The sequence below is a fragment of the Pollachius pollachius genome, assembly GCF_949987615.1.
Source record: "Pollachius pollachius genome assembly, chromosome: 1".
Lineage (NCBI taxonomy): Eukaryota > Metazoa > Chordata > Actinopteri > Gadiformes > Gadidae > Pollachius > Pollachius pollachius.
In genome coordinates this window covers 27,691,466-27,715,831 of record NC_136934.1, presented here as the reverse complement: position 1 = coordinate 27,715,831, position 24,366 = coordinate 27,691,466, and the positions used below count along the sequence as shown (strand labels likewise).

Below are 24,366 nucleotides of genomic sequence, written 5' to 3'. Positions count from 1 at the left end.
TGATACAATGCGAATTAAATGAAAAAAACACTCACAAACAAAGACATTAGTTTCACTTAAAGCTTTTGGACCTGTAAGCTACTTGTAGGGGAGGCCACGTAGAGGCTGTCTTTGTCTCCCCCATTTTTTTTATTTTTTTTTGTATAGGCTATTTTTTATTTTTTTTATTTTTTTTTTTAATTTTTAGATAACGGTATAAAAACACAGAAAAGGTGTCAAAGCATAGGCTGCATGTTTTACGATCCAGAACTTGAATCAACATAACTTAAAAAATAATAATACAAATATCCAACTCAAACATTCAACTTAAACTTGGTTGTTCTATTTTCTTAGCCCTCACATGCACAGGCACACAACTGTGTGCACTTCAGGCCGAAGCGATAGCATTTGCATCGTCCTTGGCATTCAGTCTTGCAGCCACATTTTGTCAACTGCTCACAAGTCTGAGCAATGGGTGGAAGGGTTGTCCAGAGAACTTGCCAGATCTGACCATCTTTTTGCCAGCCCCAGTTGGCAGGACTTTCAGTTTGCATTTTGCACACTGTTGCTTGGCCCCATATGCAGGCAGCTTGGAAAGCAGACCGTTTCACATGCTGAACGAGGGATGCGCTTGTTGGTGGAATGGCATCATAAGACCTTTGCTTCCGAGCAAACAAGTCCAGTCTTGCCTCATCAACCTTGCATGTAGTACTTTGCTTGTCATACATGGTGATGACAAACTTCTCAAGGATGTTGAAGTCTGCATCTTCTATGATAGGTGGGTATTGGCTGAGCTTTTTGAAGACAGGACTAACTTCAGGGCAAACCTCCCATGCTTGCCATGCACTTTTCTTGCTTTTACCACGGAAAGCTGACACAACATCGCAGCCAGTGAAGGCATGGAAGAACAGCATGCCACTGGATTTCTCTGTGCCAAGATTCACCACCATATCATGAATTGGCAACCACCTAATGGACTGACCCTGGCCAAATTCTATCCAGATCTTTTCCAAGCCTGCATCCTGAAGAGTCGCAAAAACATTGACTGCAACCACAAGAATATCTGTGTCGCATGCCTTAATCAACACTGACTTTATCTGTTGCTTGGCTGCATGAAGAGCATGTGTGAAGATTCTGGAGTCAGCTTCTTCGTGGTTGCAAGGACTTAAACCTTCAAGGCTGATGGTTTTGTTTGAAAGAGCCTGCTCTCCTTTGGTCACAACTACGACATTGTCAGGACACAAGGTCACTATCTTCTCTGCTAGGAACCCAAAGAGTTCAGTCTTGTTTTCATTGTCTCGCAAGAAGCTTTTCCAGTTGGGCGGTAGTTTGGTTTTGTCGGTCACTCTACGTCGACCTCCCTTACCTCTGTTTGACCTTGTTTCAGCCTTCAGGCTTGAAGTCCAGTAGACATCAAAAATTATGTCTGTTTGCTCATACTTTGATGAGTATGCCTGGATCTTTGGAACTACATCTTGGACAGCATATTCCTCAAAGGTCTTTGATGTCTTTGGAGACAATGAATACACAAGAGAGGAACCATCAATGATAATAGCACCACATTCTGGTTGTTTGTCAGGAGGAGAAATGGTAGCTTCCAAAATGTTTGCAAGCTGAGACTTCTGGCCGTAGTAGAGTTTCCCTGTGTCGCTCAGTGCTGCAGGGAAAGACTGATTCTCATGCTTAAAGAACTCAAGCAGGTCACACTCTCGTGATTGGCAGGATATAAAGAGCTGTGAGAACAGGCGACAGTCATCTTTGAGTACCTGCTTCTTCATGTCACTGCAAGCTGAAGCTGCTTCTTGGCGAAAGAAGTCAACTTTGTTCTTTTTAATCGGCCTATAGAAGGAAGTCTCATCACCCAGACCATTGAAAAAATCTCTGAAGGCAACTTGACCTTTCTCAAAGTGAGTTCTTACAAGCTCAGCAGCACTGGGATGTGCAATGTTTTTTGTGTCCAATGTGAGCAGATCTTTGGACTCTTCCTGAAAAGGATTACCCAGATCCTTCATCACAGCAAACAACCTCTGGACCTTGTCAGTGAAGGACTTCTGAGACTGACGAGTCTGCTCATGATGCCTGATATCTTCAGTTGCTTCATTGACCTCAGATGTCAACTCATACTGGTTGACTAACTGGCTAACTTCTGGTCCAGACACCATCCACCGCCTCAGTGCAGATGGATCCTCAGTAACTCCAATGGCACCACCATCACCTTTAACAACTGCATTAGCCTGCTTGTGAGCTTGGTCAATGGCTATGCCTGAGAACTCCCTGTGAGTCTTGTGGACCACAAACTTTCCCAGCTGAAATTCATTGAAAATCTGAGGGTGAGTTTGCTCCAAAGAAACCATGTCTCTGAGGTGAATGGGGAGCCATCGAGCATAGTTCACATTGTTGTTTGCAAAGAAGAAGGGGATTAGAGCAGACAGTGCTTGACAATACAAGTTGAAGTTAGCCTCTCTGAAAGACCTGACCAGCGAGAAAATCACCAATTCCATTGACAACACAAGCTCCCAGAATTATAACTGAGGACTCTCCTTCCTGCACTTCTCACACCAGTCATTGAAATTCAGCGCTCCATCATTCTGTTCTGCACAATGGTACTCATATGCTTCCTTTCGGAGCATGTACAGACAGCATGCTGTAACTTGGTGCATGTGGCGTGTTCTTGTGACACTTGAGGCAGAAAGAAAGGAGTCAGCTGTTCCTGAAGAGGCCACCCCAGCCTCCACAAGAGCACCTGTCCACCCACTACTCTGAAGCAGGGTCCCAAGTGATCTGAATGCAGCCATCTCTATGAGGAGACCGCCAAACATTACAACAAATTTGTCCTCACCATACAGGTCAGGCCAGTGCCACTGGACTTGTTTGGCAATAGAATAAATAGGCTGGTCTGCAGTTATCACAGGGACCTGACCAGGGTTGAGGTGTGCAATAGCATCCCTGACTTTGTTTATGGTATGCCTCACTGTGGCAATAGAATGGGCCTCATCGCGAAGAAGGGGGAAGAGTGAGGTAATGCTCACATCAAATGCAAGACCTCGCTTCTTCTCTGCATGGTGAGCTGACCAAGTGATGTTAACCTCATCATCTACATCTTGTGTTAGGCTAACCTTCTGCAGCCATTCATATTCATTTGTCAGGAGGAGAGTTGGCAGAGATGCATATGTGACATTGCCCTTTGGAGGAGATGGCTTCTTTTTTGTGAAGAAAGCAGGGTGGACATTTGTATAGGAATCAGGAAGTTCCGGACTTTCTTTACACTGCTGTTCTTAATAAGAATTGGTTCTCGAACTTCGCCTTGATTTTCTGATGATGTATGTTGGAAGATGGAGATGCTGGTTCCATGAAATGATGAAGTCGCAGTTGTAGATGAAGGATTGTGATCGATGTTATCCATTGCACTTGTGCAGAAGAGGCCTTTTCTTAGTTTGGGGGGACAAACCAGACCTTCTTCAATGTATCTGTTTACAACTGCATCTCCCAACTGAGATGATATGTCAAGTACTCGATTATATGGAATACTAAGACCATGGTCATGCAGCATTTCCACAAGGTGTCTCTTTCTGGTCTTAGCATAAATAGACATCCCTATATAGACCGGAAATGGGGTTTCCCTGTCTCTGGAATGCCTTTGTGTGGCAGCACCTTCTTTGCACTTGGCAAAGCAGTTGTATTGAAGGAGCTGAGCCATTGCCAGATCATTTGTAGTCGCTCCAAATTTCAGCTGAGATTTTATATCTGCCCCATGTTCAATCATACAGACAAACTGAAGTAGAGCTGGAGGAAAGGAATCGTGCACTGAACTCTCATAGAGATTGCCCTCAAACTTAGACTTGTGATTCACCATGTGCCTGCGCAATATCTGGGCAGCTTTGGCGAGAATAATGGCATCAGCATCGGATGACGCTTCTGACAAGACTGGACCAACATCTTTTTCAAATGCCAGAAGTATATCTCGCCCTTTCTTGTAGGCTACAAGTCCAGGTATCTCTGCCAAAAGCCTTTCTTTCAGTCGGGTCGCATTCACATCAGGTAGGTCTGTCCCAAACTGCTTAAGTCTCTCCCTGTAAAGACTAACCAATTCAGCAAGTCGGAACACAGAAGGCCCATCACTGTTTGTTTTTTTTGCCTCAATGACATAGGTCAGAAGTTCAGAGAACACCAAATGAAAGGCTTCCTTTTCTTGAGACGACTGGATTTTTTCTTGTTTTTCCGCTTTAATGTGTGCCCTCTCTCTGTGATACAGGTCCGTTAAGCAAGACCAGTGGTATTTAAGTTCTAGGGCCACCACATCTCCGCCACTCAATAATGCCAGAAGCTTTCCGTCATTAAGGTTACGAGCACATTCATTGAGCCTCTCATTCAGCTGCATGGTCATGGCTTGTCGCATCTCTGATGTTGGTTCCATCTTTTCGCATAAGAAACACTGCTGTACTTCAGTGCTAGCCCTTCGAATTTTTTGATGTCCTTCACCAGGATCATTTTGAGTTTCAGCTGCTCTTTTAGTGGCACGCTTGAGTTTGTAGTTGCTAAACATTTTGCGACAATTTGGTGATACATTGCACCGTTTCGCCTCAATGTATCCTCAATGCCACCTCCATCATCCAATCTGGATGTGTCTAACCTGATGGGCAACAGGTTGATTGCCTGAAATAGAGGTATGTTTTTGGCTATCATGGAATAGCCGTCAGAACTACACTCATAACGGGTAGGGGGAGACTTCAACGCTGCTTTTGTATCTGTCTGACAGAGGCAACACTTGCTCCAGTCAGTTTTAGTAGCACAACTCAATGGATTATCGGCAGACATCTTATACAGTTGAAGGTCGAGGGATTATCCTTTTACCACCCAAACATACAAAATATCATAGCACATTGGAATATGGGATGCAACTAGGTTCAAGTATCTGGTGCCCTACACCTAGCCCGATCGTTCATCCAGTGCCATAAATCCCGTGCGATCTGTACACCATCCAGGTAACTAAAGCCCCGTTACCCTTGGCTCGGCTATCCCGCGCTGGCACATCCTGTCAATTCAGGTGCGGCTATCTAACTACAATACTACAACTAACTAAACTTCTAGTTGAGTCTATACAGGGGCTTATTAGATAGCATTTGGGACACTAAAGTATACTACAACTACAGTGAGTACACCACTACAACAGTTAGTAAACTACAACTACAGTTAGTACACTACAAGCTGACACTGAACCCCATGCTGAGTCTCACAGCAGTGATGTCACCAGTGTGCCCTGGTTGTGCTTTGACATCACTCTTATAAAAAATTACTAACCAATAAATGTTGACCACAGAATTTTAATGAATTATCATTTATATTGCTAAATTAGTACTTTTAATTCAGTAAAGAACGCTTGTGTTGCTGTATGTGTGTGTGTGTGCGTGTGTGTGTGTGTGTGTGTGTGTGTGTGTGTGTGTGTGTGTGGTGAGTGACAGTCAAAAGTTTGGACACATTTTCACAAATGATTCACACAAAAAACACATCCCTCAGAATTCTGCTGATTTTCACTTAAGATCATTGCAGAAAACTGAAGAAAAAACGCGAAAACGCTACTTTTTAGTCATTTAATAGCCATTATCTTGAAAATTGGTGGCCATATTGGAATTCAATTGACACCATCGAGTTATTCCAGTCATAATACATTCATTTTGATGCTTGGATCATTAACATTCTTCTGTTAATTCAAGTTCTACCTCGAAAACCTTTTTTTGGTGTTTGACGAGGCGGCCATCTTGAAAACTGGCGGCCCTCTTGGATTTTCAGCTGGGCAACGTACTTTTATTAGAAGGTATGTCCTGGACATCATTTGTACCAAATTTGGTGCTTGTACCATGAAGTGAACGATTCGGCTCAAAAATGGACTTAAGCAGCCCCACTAGCAGTGCCTTCTGATTTTTTAAGATGGCCTATATGGTGTTTATGTGCCTTATTACATAATAGCTCAGCATACTATACATAGTAGTGCGTATTAAGTGTCCTCCTTGTTAGGATTCTTATTCTTAAATCCATTGTTCATATTATTAATATGTGTCATTCATTTCCACGGCTGATGTCAACTGAATTTGAATGAATCAAAGTGCAGGAGGCAAAAAAAAAAACACAGCTAAGGTAAATGGGTAATGTAGTCTTTAGGAAAATCAACTAAAAAATCTACGTTTTCTTTAAAGGTCCATGGGCTAGATCGGCATGATTTCTAACAGTTCCAACATTTTAATTGCTGGTGACTAAACCAAATTTAGTTGATTGTTAGCACTTAAGCTAACTGAACCAATGTTAGTTGTTTGTTTACAATGTTTTTTAACATAACATCAGTGAATGTCTCCTCACGATCTTGAGAAAGCCTAGAAAGAAAGGTCTAATTTACAGTCAAGTGAAATTGTTCTTACCTCCATTGTTAATTTCCACTGAATATCAGCGGCGGCCATATTAGTTCTGTAGCGTTACGCACGGGCACGAGGTATGGGCGTGTTTGGCAGGGAAATGGGCGAGTTTGGCAGAGCAATGGGCGTGTTTGGCAAGTGGCTCCGGTGTGGGTACCGGATTGACTCGGCTGCCAGATCGACTCGGGGTCCTAGATGCACAATAATGATGCACTTTAGTGTTGACTCGTTCGCGAACGAATCAGTTCGAATGAACGAATCATTAAGACGAACAAACTGAACTGGTTCCTCTCTCTCTCGTTCGTCTCGTTCGCCTCGTTCGTCTCGTTCGTTCTCAGACTCGACTCCTCCCAGACCCACTAGTCGCTGACTCGCTGACAGTTCATTCACTCACTGTGTGAGTGGTGAGGAGGGACCGACTGGGAGACGTCACGACTCACGAGAGCCAGCCAATCGTATGCTGTTCTAGGACTGCGTCTAGGACGCTCTCGTTGAATTTTAGTCAATGAGACATAAATCAACAGGTTTAATGGGCAAAAAACAAATGGGCTTAGTGAGCGAGCTATCTATTATTCACATTGGCCATCTGTTGCATGGACGTTTTTAAAGGATGCATTGTACATATTTATAATTCGAAATTCGTCCCAGCCTTTATACCAAATTTTTCACAACCTACCAGCTCTCGTTGTGAAGACTAGTCACCGCCCAATTCGTTTCAATGGTAATCGCGACAGTATACTTTCAACATAAAGTGTATATATTTATTATTTGAAATTCGTCCCAGTCTTTATACCAGAAACTCTAGAGTCTATAGTGTAGCGACGCTGGGACATTTAAAGAGTTTGTGTGTTATGTGTTGCATTGTATTTCGTTGTCCGTTATGCCAGTTGTTCTCTGTGCATGCATTGGATGTTCTTCTTGTCAATCAGTGTGGGGGGCGAATCATCAGGTCAGGTGGGGGAGGGCCTTGGGAGAATAGGAGGGTGGGGGCTTGCACGTTGAAGGGACCGGGTTGGGGGGTTGCCCGGGTAACCGGTTGTTGTAAGTGTGGCTTTTTGCCGTTGGTTACGGGTTTTCAATGACCTGGTTTGTCACCGGCGAGGTCATAACAATAGTGTATAACTGCGTTGTCTGATGACAGTTTAATGCATTTTTCACAATTAACCAGCTCTCGTTTTGAAGGCTGTGCTAATTTTGGCAGCTAGATTTAGTCTTTGGCTGCACAGGGTTCCGTTTATGGGAGCCTAAAACACCCGGGACAACCACCATCATTGCTAAATCAAGTCTATTATTTTGCTGATATGTTAAACATCCAATAATCAACTACACCCCCCATCCCGCTGCGTTTGGTTAAAGTTGTAATGTTGACGTATGAGAATGAGAACGAGGGAAGCGTTCAGTCTGAGCCGTTCATTCCGTGATTCTACCGGAAACTCGACTGAACCGGAAACACGACTGAACGAACGAACGAACGAACGAACGAACGAACGAACGAACGAACGGACGAACGAACGAACGAGGGGCTGAGTCTGACTGACTCAGAGAACCGTGTCTGATTCGATTCACCGCTACCGGAAACTCGACTGAACGAACGAACGAACGATTCGCGAACGACTCCTCTTGGCGAACTGAATGACGCGAACTGGTTCGCGTTAACAAATCACTAAATCCAACCCTAATGCACTTCCTGTATAACCTGTCTTTTAAATGCGCATGCGTGTTTCATTCATTCCCATGTTATTCCCAAGTAATGACAATCTCCTTTTGTTTTCTAATCTATGAATAATAATCAAATGTACAAAGATTAATCAGATAATATTTGTGGCTTTAGATTGATGGCTAACGTGAGCTAATAAACGTAAGGGGGGGGGGGGGGGGGCTTTCATCAATATAGGATTAGTTTTGTAGGTGATAATTACTTTAACATATGTAAAAACATAAAAAAAATATATGAAAGAAGAATCGGTTAACTCCATTCACTGAACGGGGCAATCCACTTTATTTCCAGTGCTCCCAACACAGTCAAAACAGCAACCCACACGCAGACACTTCCGGGGTTTTGTCCGTTGACTTGTGTCGATAAGACAAGTGTCGATACGTCATCTGTAAGCGCAGGACCCCGAGTCCATCTGGCTGCCGAGTGAATCTGGTACCCACACCGGCTGCAGATAGACCCTACTCGAGTAGGTTCACGGCCCAACGTATCCCAAGATTCATTGCGCGTTGGATTATTTCAGAAATGGCTTCGGAGAGAGAGTGGAAGAGGCAGTTGCAGCTAATTAGATATTTAATGACAAAACTATGTAAAAACATTTTTTATATTAAAATAAAGTTGGGATTATTTTAAATTTGTAACGTTATTGTCAAAGTTCAATGACATTAACGTGAGCCATATAACGTTAAACTAATTAACGCTATATAATATTGTAAAGACCACAGGCGAGGTAGTGAGCGAAGTAAGTCCATAGGAGCTTTATTAGATTCCTCCAACAGGGGCAGACAGGCGCAGCTCAACCGGAACACTAAAACAACCGGACACACCCACACGGAAGAAAACCCCTGGGACCCCCCACTCAGAAGGCCCGCCCCTTCCTCCCAAACCCTGTGACGCTACATTACCCCCCCTTCACAAAGCTCCTCGCCCCAAGGAATCACAGAAAAAAACAGCCCCCAGAATAAACGTAACTTCTCTTTAACATGACGTGCTTCAACCCCCCCCCCACATAACCACAGGCACAACGCTGAACAAAATTACTAAACTTATCCTACCGATAACAAACAAAGTCTTTTAAGTGCCCTGGTGGCCCCCTGGGTCGTCGAGAACCCCCTCCCCGGGCCTCCGGTACAAAGGGAACGGGGTCTTCAGCACCTGGGAGGGGGCGGGGGGGCGGGGGGCAAAGGGTATCGGATACAGGGGAGGGCCGGTTGTCCCCGCCAGCTGGGGTAAAGGCGTCCGACCGAGGCCCCGCCGGTGTCGCCGGGGGGGTGGGCTTTGAGGCGGCAGGGCGGCAGCGAGGGGTAACGGGACCCCCCTGGGCCAGTGGGGAGGCACCCCCTTGGTACGGAGCCAGTCTGTCTCTGTGTAGTGCCACCCTTCTTCCTTTAGGTGGTAGGTGCAACCGGTACACCACCTCACCCAGCCTCTCCAGAACTCGACAGGGGCCCACCCAAGGACTGTCCAGTTTAGGGCATCTCCCCTTCTTCCTTTGGGGATTGAACACCCAAACTAGCTCTCCCGCCTGGAAATGCCGGCCTTTGCTTTTTAGGTCGTAATTCCTTTTCTGCCTCACCCCTGCCCTCTGCTGTTGCTCCTGGGCAAATAGGTGGGCCGACTCCAGGCAATCTTGGAGTCTCCTGGCATACTCAGGGCCAGGGGAACAATCTGGGGCATCCGGTGGACGACCGAATGCCAACTCCGCCGGGGTACGAAGCTCCCTTCCCAGCATGAGAAGGGAAGGCGTGCATGACGTAGACTCCTGCACGGCGGTGCGGCAAGCCATGAGAACCAGGGGAAGGTGGTTATCCCAGTCTCTCTGGTGCTGGGAGGTGAGGATGGCCAGCTGTTGGCCCATGGTGCGGTGGAAGCGCTCCACCAGTCCATCACTCTGCGGCCTCTGGGGAGTGGTGCGGGTCTTATGGATGCCCAGGCGCTCACACATAGCGGAGAACACCCGGGACTCAAAATTTCTCCCCTGGTCGCTATGCAATGTCTCTGGCACCCCAAAACGGCTGAACATGCCTTCCAACAGCGCGTCGGCCACGGTCTCAGCTTCCTGATCGGGGATGGCATAGGCTTCGGGCCACTTGGAGAAGTAGTCGACGGCAGTGAGAACGAAGCGGTTGCCACGGTCCGAGCGGGGCAGCGGCCCCACCACATCCACCGCCACCCTCTCCATAGGCGCGCCCACCAGAAAATGCTGAAGGGGAGCATGTGAGCGCCCGGTGGGGCCCTTCCGTGCGGTGCAGGGGTCACACCGACGGCAAAAGTCCACGACATCCCTCCGGGACCGGCCCCAGTAAAAACCCTGGCGTAGGCGTCGGAGTGTCTTAGCAACCCCAAAGTGCCCCGACCCTGCGGCTCCATGCATGGCCTCGAGCACAGCCCCCTGTAGGCCCTTGGGAACCACAACCTGCCACCTCTCTTCGCCCGTGGCCGGCTCCTTCCAGGCCTGCTGCAGCACGCTGTCTTGGGTCTTGCTTCTGGGGAGAGGGGCACCTGGTAGTACCCACTGCGGAGGTCCAAGGCAGAGAACCAGGACGATCCCGAGACTAAGTCCAGGGACTCGTCGATGCGCGGTAGCGGGTACGAATCTTTTTTGGTCACCCCATTTACCGGCCTGTAGTCCGGGCAGAGCCGCCAGGTGCCGTTCTTTTTGGGGAACATGACGACAGCGGATGCCCAAGGACTGTCACAAGGCTCAATTACGCCTGCCTGCTGCATGTCCTCCACCGCTTGGTCACACGCCTCCTGACGTGCCAAAGGGAGACGACGCGGCCGACACTTGATAGGCCTGGCCTCCCCAGTGTCGATCTCGTGAAGCACCAAGGGAGTCCGGCCCACGTCATCCTCCCCCATAGCAAAACTGTCCTGGAACTCCAGCAGCAACTGCCACAACCGCTCCTGCTGCTGGTCGTCCAGCCCCTCCCGGTTCTTTAGCCATATCTCCCTCACGGTCGGCGGCGACGCCCCCCCCTTCAGTCGTCGTGACTGGGCCTGGGCTGCTTGGGGCACATAAGTCCTGGGAAAGATTACGGACGCCACGGGCAGGGGATCGCTGACTTCGGGCTCTACTGCACACACTGCCGGCGAGATGGACCCCACGGGCGGCCCCGAACCTGAGCCAGTGGGCAACAAAGCGATCACAGGCCCCCCTCGGAAGCTCACCGTGCCCCCGTCCAGATCGAGTCGGCAACCTGTGGCCTTCAAAAAGTCACAGCCCAGAATACATGGGTCCTGCACCGCTGCTACCCACACTGGGTGACGTACGTCCTTTCCCCCCACAGTCAATGTAAGTAGCCCCGTACCTTTCATCGGGGCCAGCCCCCCTGTGGCCGTGCGCAGCTGCACGTCAGTGGGCTCCAACCGAATCCACTCCGGGCACACGTCTGGTCTGAGCACCGTCACTGATGAACCGGTATCCACCAGGGCCGAACACGGCACCCCCTCCACGGCCACAGGAACATAGCATGAATCCCCGTCACCGAGTCGACCCACCACCATCGCTGTCCTTGAAGCTTCGATGACGTCTGCTTCTGGGGGAAGTGGGTCTTGGCTCCCCCGCCTGTGCTGACGTGGCCCCTCCGTTTCTGGAACAGCTGGGGCGGGGGGAGCGGGGGAAGAACTGTTTAAGGTCCGCACATCCCCCCCTGTGCGGGCCCTGTGGCGTTTCCCGGACCCGCGCGTGTGGGGCAATCTCTGACCAAATGTCCGGGTTGGCCACACCCCCAACAGGCTCTTTGGTCGGGACGCTGTCGAATGCGTGACGGCTGCAGTGATACGGCCCTTATCAGTTCCGTAATTTCTGTCGCCCACGTCGGCTTTTCCTCCGCCACCGGGCCCCGGGCTGCCCCCCCTGCCGGATAACTCCCTCTCGGGCCCCCCTCAGTGACCGCGCCCAACACGATTTCCCTCTCCACGGCCATCTCCAAAGCCGACTGAAGAGAAATTGGGTTCTGTAATTGCACTTGAACCCGCAGCTCCAGAGGAAGGAGGGCTCTGATGAACTGGTCCCGTGCCAACTCGCTCTGCACGCTGGGGGGCATGTGTGCATATGCCCTACGTGCCAGGCTCTCAATGTTATTAGCCAACACCCTCAGCGACTCCCCCGGCTTCCTGCAGCGGTTACCAAGCTCATTACGAAGGAGCTCCGGCTTCACACATTGTCCAAACCGCCTCTGCAAGGCCCCCACTAAAGCTCCGTAATCCCGTCTCTCCCCCGGTGAAAGCAGCAGCAGGCACGACAACGCGTTGTCTGTGAGGCACAAAGCCAGCTGCAATGCTTTAGCCTCTACTGTCCATCCCCCAGCGTCAGCCAGCAGTTCAAATTGAGCATGAAACGCCTCCCAGTCAGACCTACCGGAGTACTTAGGCGTCTTAACCGAAACGGCGGCAACTGGGACATGGGGTGCGGCAACTGGAACATGGGCGCCGCCATGTCTGTTTACCTCCCGAGCCGCGGGCTCCCGCTCCGGGCGCGCGGGAAGAGAAGACAACCCTGCGTCGGCCGCCAGCTTCCTTGCAGCTTCTCTCAACCCCTCTCTGGCCTCTTGGGAAGCTCTGTGAAACTCCCCATAAGCGTCCTCTGTCCATCCGAACGCACCAGTCTCCTGCTCCACCTCCTCCTTTTTCACTTTCGGAAAAGACATGACCGACGCGAACTAACCGACACACTGAAACTAACGCTGTAGCCCGACCGCGACGTAATCCAAAGTAACCCTCCGCTTGGACGCACAACTCTCCACCCACTCCCGTCGTTTGTTCACTTCTGACACCAATGTAATGACCACAGGCGAGGTAGTGAGCGAAGTAAGTCCATAGGAGCTTTATTAGATTCCTCCAACAGGGGCAGACAGGCGCAGCTCAACCGGAACACTAAAACAACCGGACACACCCACACGGAAGGAAACCCCCGGGACCCCCCACTCAGAAGGCCCGCCCCTTCCTCCCAAACCCTGTGACGCTACAATATTTTATATAATTATTATATAACGGCTCCATATTTCTCCTCCGCCGTCCGGTTTGAACCGCAGCTGTCAGGTTTGCTAGGTGACAGGAGCGGCGCGTTGTCACGCAAGGTAAAGGGTGTTGTTACGCAAACTTGAAATGCTCCGTAGGCCAGACCATTTAAAAACGTTTGTTCGGCCTTCAATCTGGCCTTCACGGTCTACGAAGGCCAAACCTTCATAGACCGCGTCCTTCGAAGGATGCGTCCCCTGAATTGAGACACAGCCAAATGTGTTTCAATGAAGAGAAAGTAATTATTTTCTGGTCCCAGTCTTTATATGCCCCGGATTACACATAGGTTGTTTGTGGATTTAAATGATAATTTTTCATGCAAAGAAAAATAAACATTTTCCAAGGGGAGGATAAAAGCATCGAAAGAGGTGAAAACCATTATAAATCGGGGTATGTGGAGAGTTTCAGTTATGCCGATGAGGAGATTGTCGGTCTTGTCCAAGCCAGTCGCAGGGAGCGTGACGGCACATACGAGACATGTAGTCTTTCTCATTGTGTTTTCTCTACAGCCTTTAACTGAACAATTGCACAATAAACGGTCAAACTCTTGACATGAAAAATTATCTTTTAAATCCAAAAACAACATATGTGTAATCCAGGGCATATAAAGATTGGGACCAGAAGATAATTACTTTCTCTCAATTGAAACCCATTCATATTTTTCGTTCTCATAGGTCTCATGGGCTCTACCGGAAGGGGCGTGACTTAGCCACTCTACGACAAGAACGCATGGATCAAAGAGCACTTGTTTTAGTCAATCTTCGGAAAATTGTAGTTTCACACTAGAGACGCTAGAGGTCAGCAATACCCGCCATCGCGCAATGACGTCGGTTAGTAAGAGTGGAGTCGAATTAATTTTAAACAGTGCTGTCTTTTCCTATGTTCTTTTCGTCTCTCCTTGACCCGATGACGTTTTTCTCAAAGGTTAAGGAAAGGAGGCATAAAGGTTAGGAGATTTGACTATTAGTAGAGGCCCCTGGATGAGCTGTCAGGTGAGGAGGACGTTACGTCAACGGCTCGAGTCACACCCCTTCCCATGACGACACGTTCAGGGAGTGGCTTATTGAAAGAGAAACAACCTCTAGCACTACTGGTTTGAACGCAGCGACAAGGTAAGCGTGTTACTACTCATCAATGATCAATTCAAATATTTAGTTGAACATTTCTTAATCCATACATACTGTCTGTATAAAGCCGTTGGTTGGTGGCTAGCTGTGAGGCTAGAGATCAGAGCCTTACCCAGTTTCCATTGCGGAGGCGGTGGTGCTGCGTGCGCAGGTGCTAGTCAAGTGTTGAAACATGTTCATAGCGAAGGGTTCTTCGGTAATTTTACGGTGCATTTAAAACACAGTTTTTTGAACATAGTGGCCAATTAGTGTTGGATCCGTTGGATCCGCTGTGTGTGTGTGTCGTGTTGAATGGCGATTCCTATGGGAGTCTTTTTGCCATGCGAGTTTAAAGCAGGTTGTCAGAGGTTTCCTTGATTCGAACTATTGAATTCGGTCCAGGATGAGCGCTGACAATTATGTGCCCTGTACCCTTATTGTATGTTTTGGTATTACACCATTGGCAAATAGATGAATTGTATTGTGAGCCGGTTGAAGACGTGTATAATCTCCCCTACACAGTGGCGGTTCTAGACTCCTTTTACTGGAGGGGCCAAGGAGGGTCCAGTGTTTTACCCGAGGGGCGTTAAAAAATGATATTTAAAGATTATAAACTTTGTTTTACTTTAAAGTCATCAAACATTTAATTTGTACAAGTGTTAATTACTTCACCAGTCTGTATTTTTCTGTCAAACTATCTTAAATTGATGTAGCTTATGCCCTAAATCCTCAAAATCATATAAACATTTGTTTTGTATAAGCGTGCAAGAGAGGTAGGGCCATACAAAATGAAAAATAAAAAATACAGTGCAGGGTACAAATTCAATGTGTCAATATGAAAAAAAACGAAGTGCAAAACAATGTGCCATTTCCTATTTATTTTAACAGTTTCAAAAAAACGTAGGGGAATGCATTACATTTTGTTGCATAACCATTGCTCCCTACTGAACACGGGCAGATAGCCTGCTACTCTTTACTATATAGAGAGGGATATAGGGATGGAGAGAGAGAGTGATAGAGGGATGGAGAGAGAGGGATGGAAAGAGAGAGAGAGTGTAGTAGGCTACACTCTCTTGAGAGAGAGGGATTGAGAGAGTGTGATAGAGAGAGATCGCGTGATAGAGAGAGAGAGGGAGAGAGGGAGATAGGGAGTGATAGCGCGTATGTGTGTGATAGAGAGTGTGTGATAGAGAGAGATTGTGTGTGTGATAGAGAGTCTGTGTGATAGAGAGAGTTTCTGTCAAACTATCTTAAATTCATGGAACTTATGCCCTAAATCATCAAAATCATACAAACATTTGTTTTGTACAAGCGTGCAAGAGAGGCAGGGCCATAAAAAATGAAAAATAAAAAGTACAGGGAACAAGTACTAGTGTCAATGTGAAAATAAATGTAGCAGCATTACATTTTTTGCATTACATTTCGTTGCATAACCATCCCTCCCTACTTAGCACGGGCAGATAGCCTACTACTCTTTACTCAAATGTGTTTTTTATCCCAATGTAACAGCCAAAACGGATGAAAATACTGGTGGTTAACATCACAACATTGTGTAGCCTAGAACTAGCAAGGATACTGACATTTGGATACTCACTTCTGTTTCCATGAGTTTGCTTAGATATGATTAAGTTTCTAAATATATCGAGACCAGACATTTACAAACTTAATTTCATTATCATTATATAGTGTGAGGAACTACAGTAACACGGTTATGTGCAAGAACAACAAGTCACTTACGAAATGAAATCATTTTGCTTGCCTTCGACTCTTGCAACAGGAGAAATCGTTGCTCTTTCTCCAAGAGTAGTTTATGAGCTCTCATTCACCGAGGAGCAGCACCACGGTGTTTGGGTGCGCCCCTCTAATTTACCCGTGTAGAACGTTGCATTGCATTAGTTCCGTAAAATCAGTAAAATCATAATTGCTTTATTTGGTCAGCACAGGGGGACAGAGGGGGGGGCAGGGACATGTCTACATGGGCACTGGCCCCCGTAGGCCCCCGTGTAGAACCGCCATTGCCCCTACAATATACAGACTCGTTTCCACATGGGATCTGCATCAATGTAATCTGACCTCAATTTAAACTAAAACAGAGATTGAAAGGATGCCTTTTATGTGAATTAATTACGTTTTTATACTCTGACACTTATTTATCGACCTAATTACTAACTTGTTTGCAGTGGTCCTCTCTCTTTCTGGAATGTCGTCGGTGCTAGAGATCCTGGGGCCCGTCATCCTACTTCGTTTACTGCTGTAAACCAAATCAGCAGTCATGGTGCTGCACTTGTCTCCTTTCCCTAATGGATGTGTAGCTGGCCTCCATGCAGTCGGCTGGGCTTTAATACTGCCCTGCTTCTGGTTCCTGGACCGCCTCATTGCTGTGTGCAAGTCCACTACCCTGGAGAGAGTCCAGAGACAGGAGCGAGAATGCTACCTCCACCCCCTCCAAGTCTTCTTTGGCTCCATTATCTTTTTTATCTTCTTTCTTGTCACATCTCCAGTAGCCTTGCTTGGGTTTCTTATCTGGGCGCCACTCCAAGCCTACCGTAGACCTTTCTCCTACCACATAGAGACACAACTCCCATTGGAGCAGGAGGCCAGACACAACTTTGAGGAGGGCAAGGCCACGTTTGGCTTCGCCACAGCCAACCTGTGCCTGCTGCCCGACAGCCTTGCTCGCTTCAACAACCTGGGACACACCCAGCGCCGGGCCACCACCATCGGCAGATGTGTTGCTCAGGGGGTGAGTCGACCCCATATCCGCATATTCATTGACTCCCCCAGCAGCTGTGGCAATCTGAGCGCATCCAGCAGCCTCTTCCACACCTCAAACTCTCCTAGCTACGGTGCCATTGACAAGCAGAGCAAGCCTGCTGTAGAGGGAGAGGTTCCACAAGCTAACCCTAACAGCTGTGTGGTTCACATACCCTGTGTCGATACGGAAGAGCAGGACACGGAGACAGCGCCACCCACTGCCACCACCGTCAACACAAACCAGAACTCCAACCAGCAGGGTGAGGCTGACGAGCGAAGCGCCCCCAGGGTCTTGCGCTCTGAGGATCCTGGCGAACGGGACGGCGTACCGTTGGAGGTCTCGTCGCTGTTCCCTGCCAATGTGGACATCCTGTGTCTGGAGGAAGTGTTCGACAAGCGGGCAGCGCGAAAGCTGAAAGACGCCCTGGGACCCGTGCTGGGTCACATCCTGTACGACGTTGGGGTGTACGCCTGGCAGACACCGCCCTGCTGCTCCTCATTCAAGTTCTTCAACAGCGGCCTATTCCTGGCCAGCAGGTTCCCCGTCCTGGAGGCCCAGTACTACTGCTTCCCCAACAGCCATGGGGAGGACGCCCTGGCTGCCAAGGGCCTGCTCTGTGCCAAGGTGGGTATGGTTTACCAAAATTAAATCTTATTAGCATTTCCTCTTTATTACTAGTAATTTCATATAGTTCCTTATTAGTATTTTTTTTGTCATTTTAAATGTCTACAACCGTGATGAAACTATGTTTGTGTATTCCATGTAAATGTAAATGTGATTTGTTGTTGGTGTAGGTGCTAATCGGACAGAATCACAAACAGGAGAAGGTGGTTGGCTATTTTAACTGCACACATCTTCATGCACCAGAGGGCAAGTTATCTTTTTAATGTGGTGTTGAAGTTAATTTAATGTGGTGTTGGAGTCTATCTTCATTTAAATTTATTTTTTATGATTGATTACCTCTGAAATTCTATTTATTCTCACTGACCAAAGTGAATCTCACAATATTATAGTTCTCTAAACTATCCATTTGTGTGGGTTTACATACAGACAAATGTCCTTAGTCAAGTCATTACTTTATGTCTAACCATGGAAGGTAAGTTCAAAACTAGGGCCAACATATTGATTTTCTGATCAATCTTCATAAGCTATTTATTCGCAGTAATTGTAAGGGTATTATATTGATTTGTAATAAGATTAAATTAAGTGTATTGAAATTGAAGGGGGATACGTTTTTTTTGTGATGAAAAAGGAACTTAATGTCTATGCCTCTTCCATAACCTTGTAACACTGTAACGTTTGTGTCCTGTGTTTTAATTCAAACAAATTATCAATCAATAATCAAAGTGCTCTGAAAACAATATTTCTTATGTTTTTTCTTATGTCTTAACAATTCTCAGAACTATCACAATCTAGTTGAAAGGGAAGCAGTGCATGGGCCTGTCTTTTGTGACAGTTGATCAATGTTGTTTTGTGTCTTCTCACTTTAAACAGGCGAAGGGGAGATTCGCTGTGAGCAGCTGACTATGGTCACAGTGTGGATTGAGGAGTTTCAAACCTCCCACAGAAGGCCAGACGAAGTTGTTGTTTTTGATGTGCTTTGTGGAGATTTCAACTTTGATAACTGCTCACCTGGTATGTGTATTGGCAAGTTTTTCATTTTTGGTTTTACACTTCCATGTTGTAGTGGTCATTAAAACACCTTTCTGTTTACCTAGATGACCTTCGGGAGCAGAATCATAATATATTTGAGGAGTACATTGACCCTTGCAGGGCCGGACCGGGGAAAGAGAAGCCCTGGGTGATCGGTGAGTACCATTTAATTTCCTTCAAAAACAGCGCTCTGTGCACTCTCTCTCATTCAAAAAAGTTTCCAATTTCTTTGACCAGGCACTCTCATGGAACAGCCAACTATGTATGAAGAGGATGTCATCACCCCAGATAATCTACAGAGGTTCACCCACTTAACACTTTCTAAAAGCACTGCTGCTAACCTGCTTCACTATATTGTTTGGATAGACTTCATTCATTAATTCAATGCTACTCACATCTTTACCAAATAGTTTGGATAGGCTTCATTCATTATTTCCCTGCCTTTCCTAGAACCTTGGAGACAGAGGAGCTAAGGAGGCAGTATATCTCGCCACCCGTGCCAGCGGTTGGCGTCCCTCTGGTTTACCCCCTGCCTGATGAGCCTTGGGTGGGCCGTCGGATCGACTACATCCTGTACCGCCAGAACTCTCTTCCAAAACATTACAAAACGGTATGTGTCCCAACCGATCTCTGCTCTCTGGCTTAATCTACAGTGAGATTCCTTTGCTACATTATGTTGCTACAGTTGAAAGGTATACTTTGTAAATTTGGGAAAGATTGTCCAAGGTATCCAATGCAATGCAGAATCCAACTCCAGCCACTCTTTCTGTATAGTTCCAAACTATTTTCCCCATGTTTCTATTGTATAACTAAACTTCCTTCTAAAGTTTGGGTTTAACGTTTGAATTGAGACATCAGTGACATCCCAATCGTCTTGTCCCATGCAGGAAATAGAAGAGTTTACTTACATCACCCAGCTGGCCGGTCTGACGGACCACATCCCAGTTGGCCTGAGACTGAGAGTGTCCGAAAGGTCATCTGAGGACTGACCACATCCAAGGAACTACAATGTGTGACAGAAGGCACTTTCGGACCGGAGGAACTTTTTCATAGAATCGCTGGAGGAACTAGTTAATCTTTTTTTGTGTCTGCACAATAGGAACTGGGAACCATTTTAGTTCTAAGAATTTTGCTTTGATGGACTTTTCTGGCGCCTACTTCAGGGTCAGTCAAAGTGTAAGCCAAATCGCTCTTTCAAATGCTGCATTAACTCGTGTTTCCAACTTTCCAACTCCATTTTTTACATCACCCACGAAACACAAGGCCCCACTCCAATCAGGCTGACCTCATCAAGTTTTGTCGTGCCGCACACAGAAATTAGTTTGATAAACTATCCTAATTCTCTTCTGTGTTCCTTTTGGCAGTGTGAATGCAAACAGAAAAAAGCCCTTGAGATATGTCGTTTTCAGCTACCCAGTGGTTATTTTCCTCTCAGCGAGTCCCCACAAATGGGTCCAAAAGTGCCTAGAAAATGCAGAATTCATTTTTTGTTTACAAATCATTCCCCTTGTAGTCTGAAATGTAAAGGTTTTAGCCATACAATGTCAAATTTGAGATTTGCTATTGTCACGTGTGCAACATATCCAGGTATCTCATAAGCAGTTGTATATGTTGAGTTTGTCCCAATCGACGACAACAAGTGTGTGTGTGTGTGTGTGTGTGTGTGTGTGTGTGTGTGTGTGTGTGTGTAAGCAGGGCATTACAGCTTTCTGACGGTTGCATTTCTTCTTTAGATGAGTGCATGTAAGCTATGGTAAGAGTGGAAGCTACATGGGTAACCTAGAGTCCCACCTCCAGCAAACCTCCAGTGATTATTCAACGCAGAATAGATGACCCTTTAGGAGAGCTTATTTCAATCGTATTTTTTTCCCCAGCATTTTAGACTATGCAAGGTGATCTATTCCTTTAATTTGTAATTACAGAAGTATAATTTGTGCTGCATGTTGAAATTGTCAATATTCATACTCAAATTGAGTATTTAATTCCAGTCTATTTTAAGGGATATGGCCTGGATATCTTATTTGTGTGTTTTCTCATGGATAGTTAGTGTTGTAAAACATGATATTTTTATATTATTTTGTAAATTCCAGTAATGTTAATTGAAATTAATAAAATAAACAAAAAAATAGGCCTACATGTAATTTTCTGAATTTGTTTTTTGCGTGCGTTCGCCTGATTACACTACACACGATACGTTTATCACAACATCCTCATTAACTCGACAGGGGGCGGGCTTTTTCCTCGCAGTAGTTTATGCTCACCTCTTTAACCAAAGAAGAAACCCAAGCAATGAGATCACGAAAAAAACAGTAAAGGTCCCGCTCATCGACGAACGAGGACCTCGGAAGGTAAACGTAAGTCATGTTTACTCTTAACAGTTGCCGACAACTGTTAACTTCAGTGCTTGCTAAAGATGTTGCGGATGGATACCTGGAAATAGCAAAGTATAGCTGTTTGACCCTCGGAGCGCGATATGGCACTAGGTTCAGTCACCGAAGTTGTGTTACGAGGTCGATTAAACAATGTCAGCTGCAGGCTGCTGGTCGTATGGTTCCAAAGAGACACTGCTCAGAGATGATGAGTGTTGTCCCAAAGAGACACTGCTCAGAGATGATTGAACCAAAGAGGAGAGGGCTTCAAGAGAAGAAGGAGGAGGACAATAGTCCTGCAGGCCACAGTAGTAAGTATATTCAGTTCTGATTGATCTTAAACGGTGCATGGATTCCAGGCATTCCACGGTATGATTAATCAAACTAATCAAACCAGTATAGTTCACCAAGTCATCTAAAATAGAGTCTAGTGACAAAGACCTTCGCTGCTAAACTAATCAAACATACTACCATCCAAACCTGAACAGCAACAACCATGATTCTTGTTAACCAATGGTTTGCCTTTACTGTTTTCACAGATTTCAATATCGATGTGATTGTAGCTCTACTCCGTCAGGAAAACGCAGTGGACATCTGTGTCATCAAAATACCAGAAGAGCTCAATTATTCAGACTACTTTATAGTCGTTAGTGGTATTTCACCGAGACATCTCAGCGCAATGGCCCATTATGCTATTAAAGTGGTAACATCCATTTTGCTGAACTGCAGTTTTCACACCTATACAGTTTGAATCTACCATTTGATCATTATATGCATAAAACATATTACATTTTTCTTTAAAAGCATAAATATATGAAGAGTGAGTGTGAGCCCCACGCTAAACTGGAGGGAAAGGAGGCTGAAGACTGGAAGTGCATTGACTTTGGTACGTAAAGGATTGTACATGTTTTGACCTTCAAAGCATAACAAGTCATAAATAAAGCATAAAAGCTCCAATGAATATGTCCTGTGGTGTCCTCAGGTCGTATGGTTCTTCACCTCATGTTGCCGGAGACCAGAGAGGTTTATGAACTGGAGAAGCTGTGGAGCCTTCGCTCCTTTGACGAGCAGCTCAGGAGCCTGCCTGCTGAGACCCTACCAGAAGACTTTATTTATGGTTTAAAAGAGGCCAAGTAAGGGCCATGGACTGTATGTTGTGTATATTTTGAATATCTTTGACACCTGTGCATAGAGGAGCAATAAACATTTTTAATTTTAAAACCTCAAATAATTTGTTATAATTGAGCCCCTTGATTCATTAACTCTTAATTAATAATATTGCTCTGCTTACATTTACCTCAATTTGTACAATAATCTGCTTTTACATTTGGTTCAACAGTAAATGTACACATTCATTTGCATTTTTCATTTGATCTAAATTATATTGCATCTAATGCAAACAGAAAAAGTATATTGATATTGCTATCTTGTGTATAATCATCACTACCTTAATACCCCTGCAAAATGTTTTCATTTTTTTAATGGCTTACATTTTTATTAATGATATCTTAATATATAAAGTAGCCTCCACACATATTTTTCATTGCAATGACTGATTGCAATGAAGATTTACAGTTGGAAACTATGATACTTTGACATTTTGTTGGGAGCTCTTCTCTGCAAAGAACATTACATAATACAGCGTGCGAAGGTTCTCTAACTTTTCTGGATGACATTGACCTAGTCTCTGTTTGATAGTGGAGAGTTTAAGCACCAGCCTCCTGTCAAACCTTGCCAACAGAAGTGTATTTGCTCTTTGAACACATAGGTGCCATTACGGAAACATTTAAATTAACATTATAGGACAGGGGCTGCAGTTGCATTCTGTACTTGAAGATTGAGGGTTGGAGTTTGAGTGTTTTGTGTAATTATTCACTTTTTAAGGTTTGGATAGTTACAGCCATATGACCTTATGTGTATGTCTTGTGAAATTACAATAAAATGCAGTTTAGTTTGAGAATGAATAAGGATATAATACATAGCTTTGCACTGATTGGGGATTTACTCCAGTCTTAAATAATGTATATTTTATATCATATCTTGCACCTACAATATTAGGAACTGATCAGTGTTGACTACAACACTGAAGAGCAAAAAAGAGTAAACCTGTAGACCAATTGGAACAATTAAAGTTCATTCGTTTACCGGAGAACATGAATAAAAAGTGAATCACAATTAAATTCACTGTAAGGCAAGAGTCATGAAACAATCTTATCAAATTTCTGTTAAATATGCTAGGCTTCTTAATGAGGCGTCAATCATGATGGTTTACTTTAATACAACTGTATAGTATATACCCTTCCCTTGTGAATAGCCTATATTATGATAATGCCGTTTGGCACTGAAAAATGGTGCCATTGAAAAATACAGTTTATTAAAGTGACTGACAAGTAGAAGCAGCCACCGCCGATACCGGAATGACTCGGCTGCCAGATCGACTCGGGGTCCTAGATGCGCAATAATGGCGCACCTCCTGTAAACGCAGTCTTTTAAATGCGCATGCGCGTTTCATTCATTCCCATGTTATTCCCAAGTATTAACGATCTCCTTTTGTTTTCTACTCTATGAATCATAATCTAATGTACAAATTATTGTTGCATATACTTGGGTTATATATAAAAGAAGAATCGGTTAACTCCATTCACTGAACGGGGCAATCCACTTTATTTCCAGCGCTCCCAACAAAGAGTCAAAACAGAGGCAGACACTTCCGTTCTCTTCTTTCAGAATAAGAGAAACTAACAGGAACTGGGTTACACATGCATTCATCAGTGCTTTAAGACGTGTTTCCAATGGCTTTGTTTGTGCGAAAGAACGGGCTGCGATCAATGAAATCAAAAGCAAAACGGATTGAGCCTTCTTTATATGTCTATGATTGAGCCCCGTTTATAAACAACCCTTCCAGGTTTTGTCCGTTGGCTTGTGTCGTTACGTCAAGTGTCAATACGTCATCTGTAGGCGCAGGACCCCGAGTCGATCTGGCAGCCGAGTTAATCCGGTACCCACACCGGCATATAGAACTCTTATAACACTAGGATGATATATATATATATATATATATTAGAGCTGTCAAGCGATTAAAATATTTAATCATGATTAATCGGCATCAGCTTGCCTTGTGCAAATGTTTCTTTATTGAAAACAACATTGGCATAATGATCCAAAATACAAAAAAAATTACAAAGTGCAAAGGTAAACTAGGACTCAGCCTATAGTGCAGTCAAACAAACATACTGCCTTCAACATTGCAGTCAGGCTACTGCTTCTTTCGTGTGCTTGGCCATTAAGTGGTATTTCAGACTGGACGTGCTGCGATGATAGCTCAGTTCACAATGGCAAATCACACATATTACTTTGTTCTTGT

The 24,366-nt window shown here is 45.5% G+C and overlaps 2 protein-coding genes across 2 annotated transcripts; both read left to right on the top strand.

Annotated features, from left to right (window-relative positions):
- The first annotated feature begins 14,176 nt into the window (after positions 1 to 14,176).
- Positions 14,177 to 20,767, top strand: smpd5 (sphingomyelin phosphodiesterase 5). Its single transcript, XM_079749155.1, has 8 exons — positions 14,177 to 14,231; positions 16,406 to 17,604; positions 17,775 to 17,850; positions 18,475 to 18,615; positions 18,699 to 18,788; positions 18,871 to 18,934; positions 19,084 to 19,243; positions 19,521 to 20,767. The coding sequence occupies exons 2-8, from the start codon at positions 16,498 to 16,500 to the stop codon at positions 19,620 to 19,622; spliced, it is 1,740 nt and encodes a 579-aa protein (XP_079605281.1). The 5' UTR covers positions 14,177 to 14,231; positions 16,406 to 16,497; the 3' UTR covers positions 19,623 to 20,767.
- A 181-nt stretch (positions 20,768 to 20,948) lies between these two features.
- On the top strand, positions 20,949 to 22,350 carry malsu1 (mitochondrial assembly of ribosomal large subunit 1). The gene is made up of 4 exons (XM_079734180.1): positions 20,949 to 21,313; positions 21,542 to 21,705; positions 21,807 to 21,888; positions 21,985 to 22,350. The coding sequence occupies exons 1-4, from the start codon at positions 20,995 to 20,997 to the stop codon at positions 22,137 to 22,139; spliced, it is 720 nt and encodes a 239-aa protein (XP_079590306.1). The 5' UTR covers positions 20,949 to 20,994; the 3' UTR covers positions 22,140 to 22,350.
- The last annotated feature ends 2,016 nt before the right edge of the window (positions 22,351 to 24,366 follow it).

What these genes read in the sequence shown, in the direction of transcription:
- malsu1 (XM_079734180.1), top strand. Translation starts at nt 20,995, where the DNA reads ATGTTTACTCTTAACAGTTGCCGACAACTGTTAACTTCAGTGCTTGCT. An exon ending in TAGTCCTGCAGGCCACAGTA is followed by an intron (nt 21,314 to 21,541) that starts GTAAGTATATTC and finishes CTGTTTTCACAG; the next exon opens with ATTTCAATATCGATGTGATT. An exon ending in CTGGAAGTGCATTGACTTTG is followed by an intron (nt 21,889 to 21,984) that starts GTACGTAAAGGA and finishes TGGTGTCCTCAG; the next exon opens with GTCGTATGGTTCTTCACCTC.
- smpd5 (XM_079749155.1), top strand. Translation starts at nt 16,498, where the DNA reads ATGGTGCTGCACTTGTCTCCTTTCCCTAATGGATGTGTAGCTGGCCTC. An exon ending in CTTTGATAACTGCTCACCTG is followed by an intron (nt 18,616 to 18,698) that starts GTATGTGTATTG and finishes CTGTTTACCTAG; the next exon opens with ATGACCTTCGGGAGCAGAAT. An exon ending in TTCCAAAACATTACAAAACG is followed by an intron (nt 19,244 to 19,520) that starts GTATGTGTCCCA and finishes TGTCCCATGCAG; the next exon opens with GAAATAGAAGAGTTTACTTA.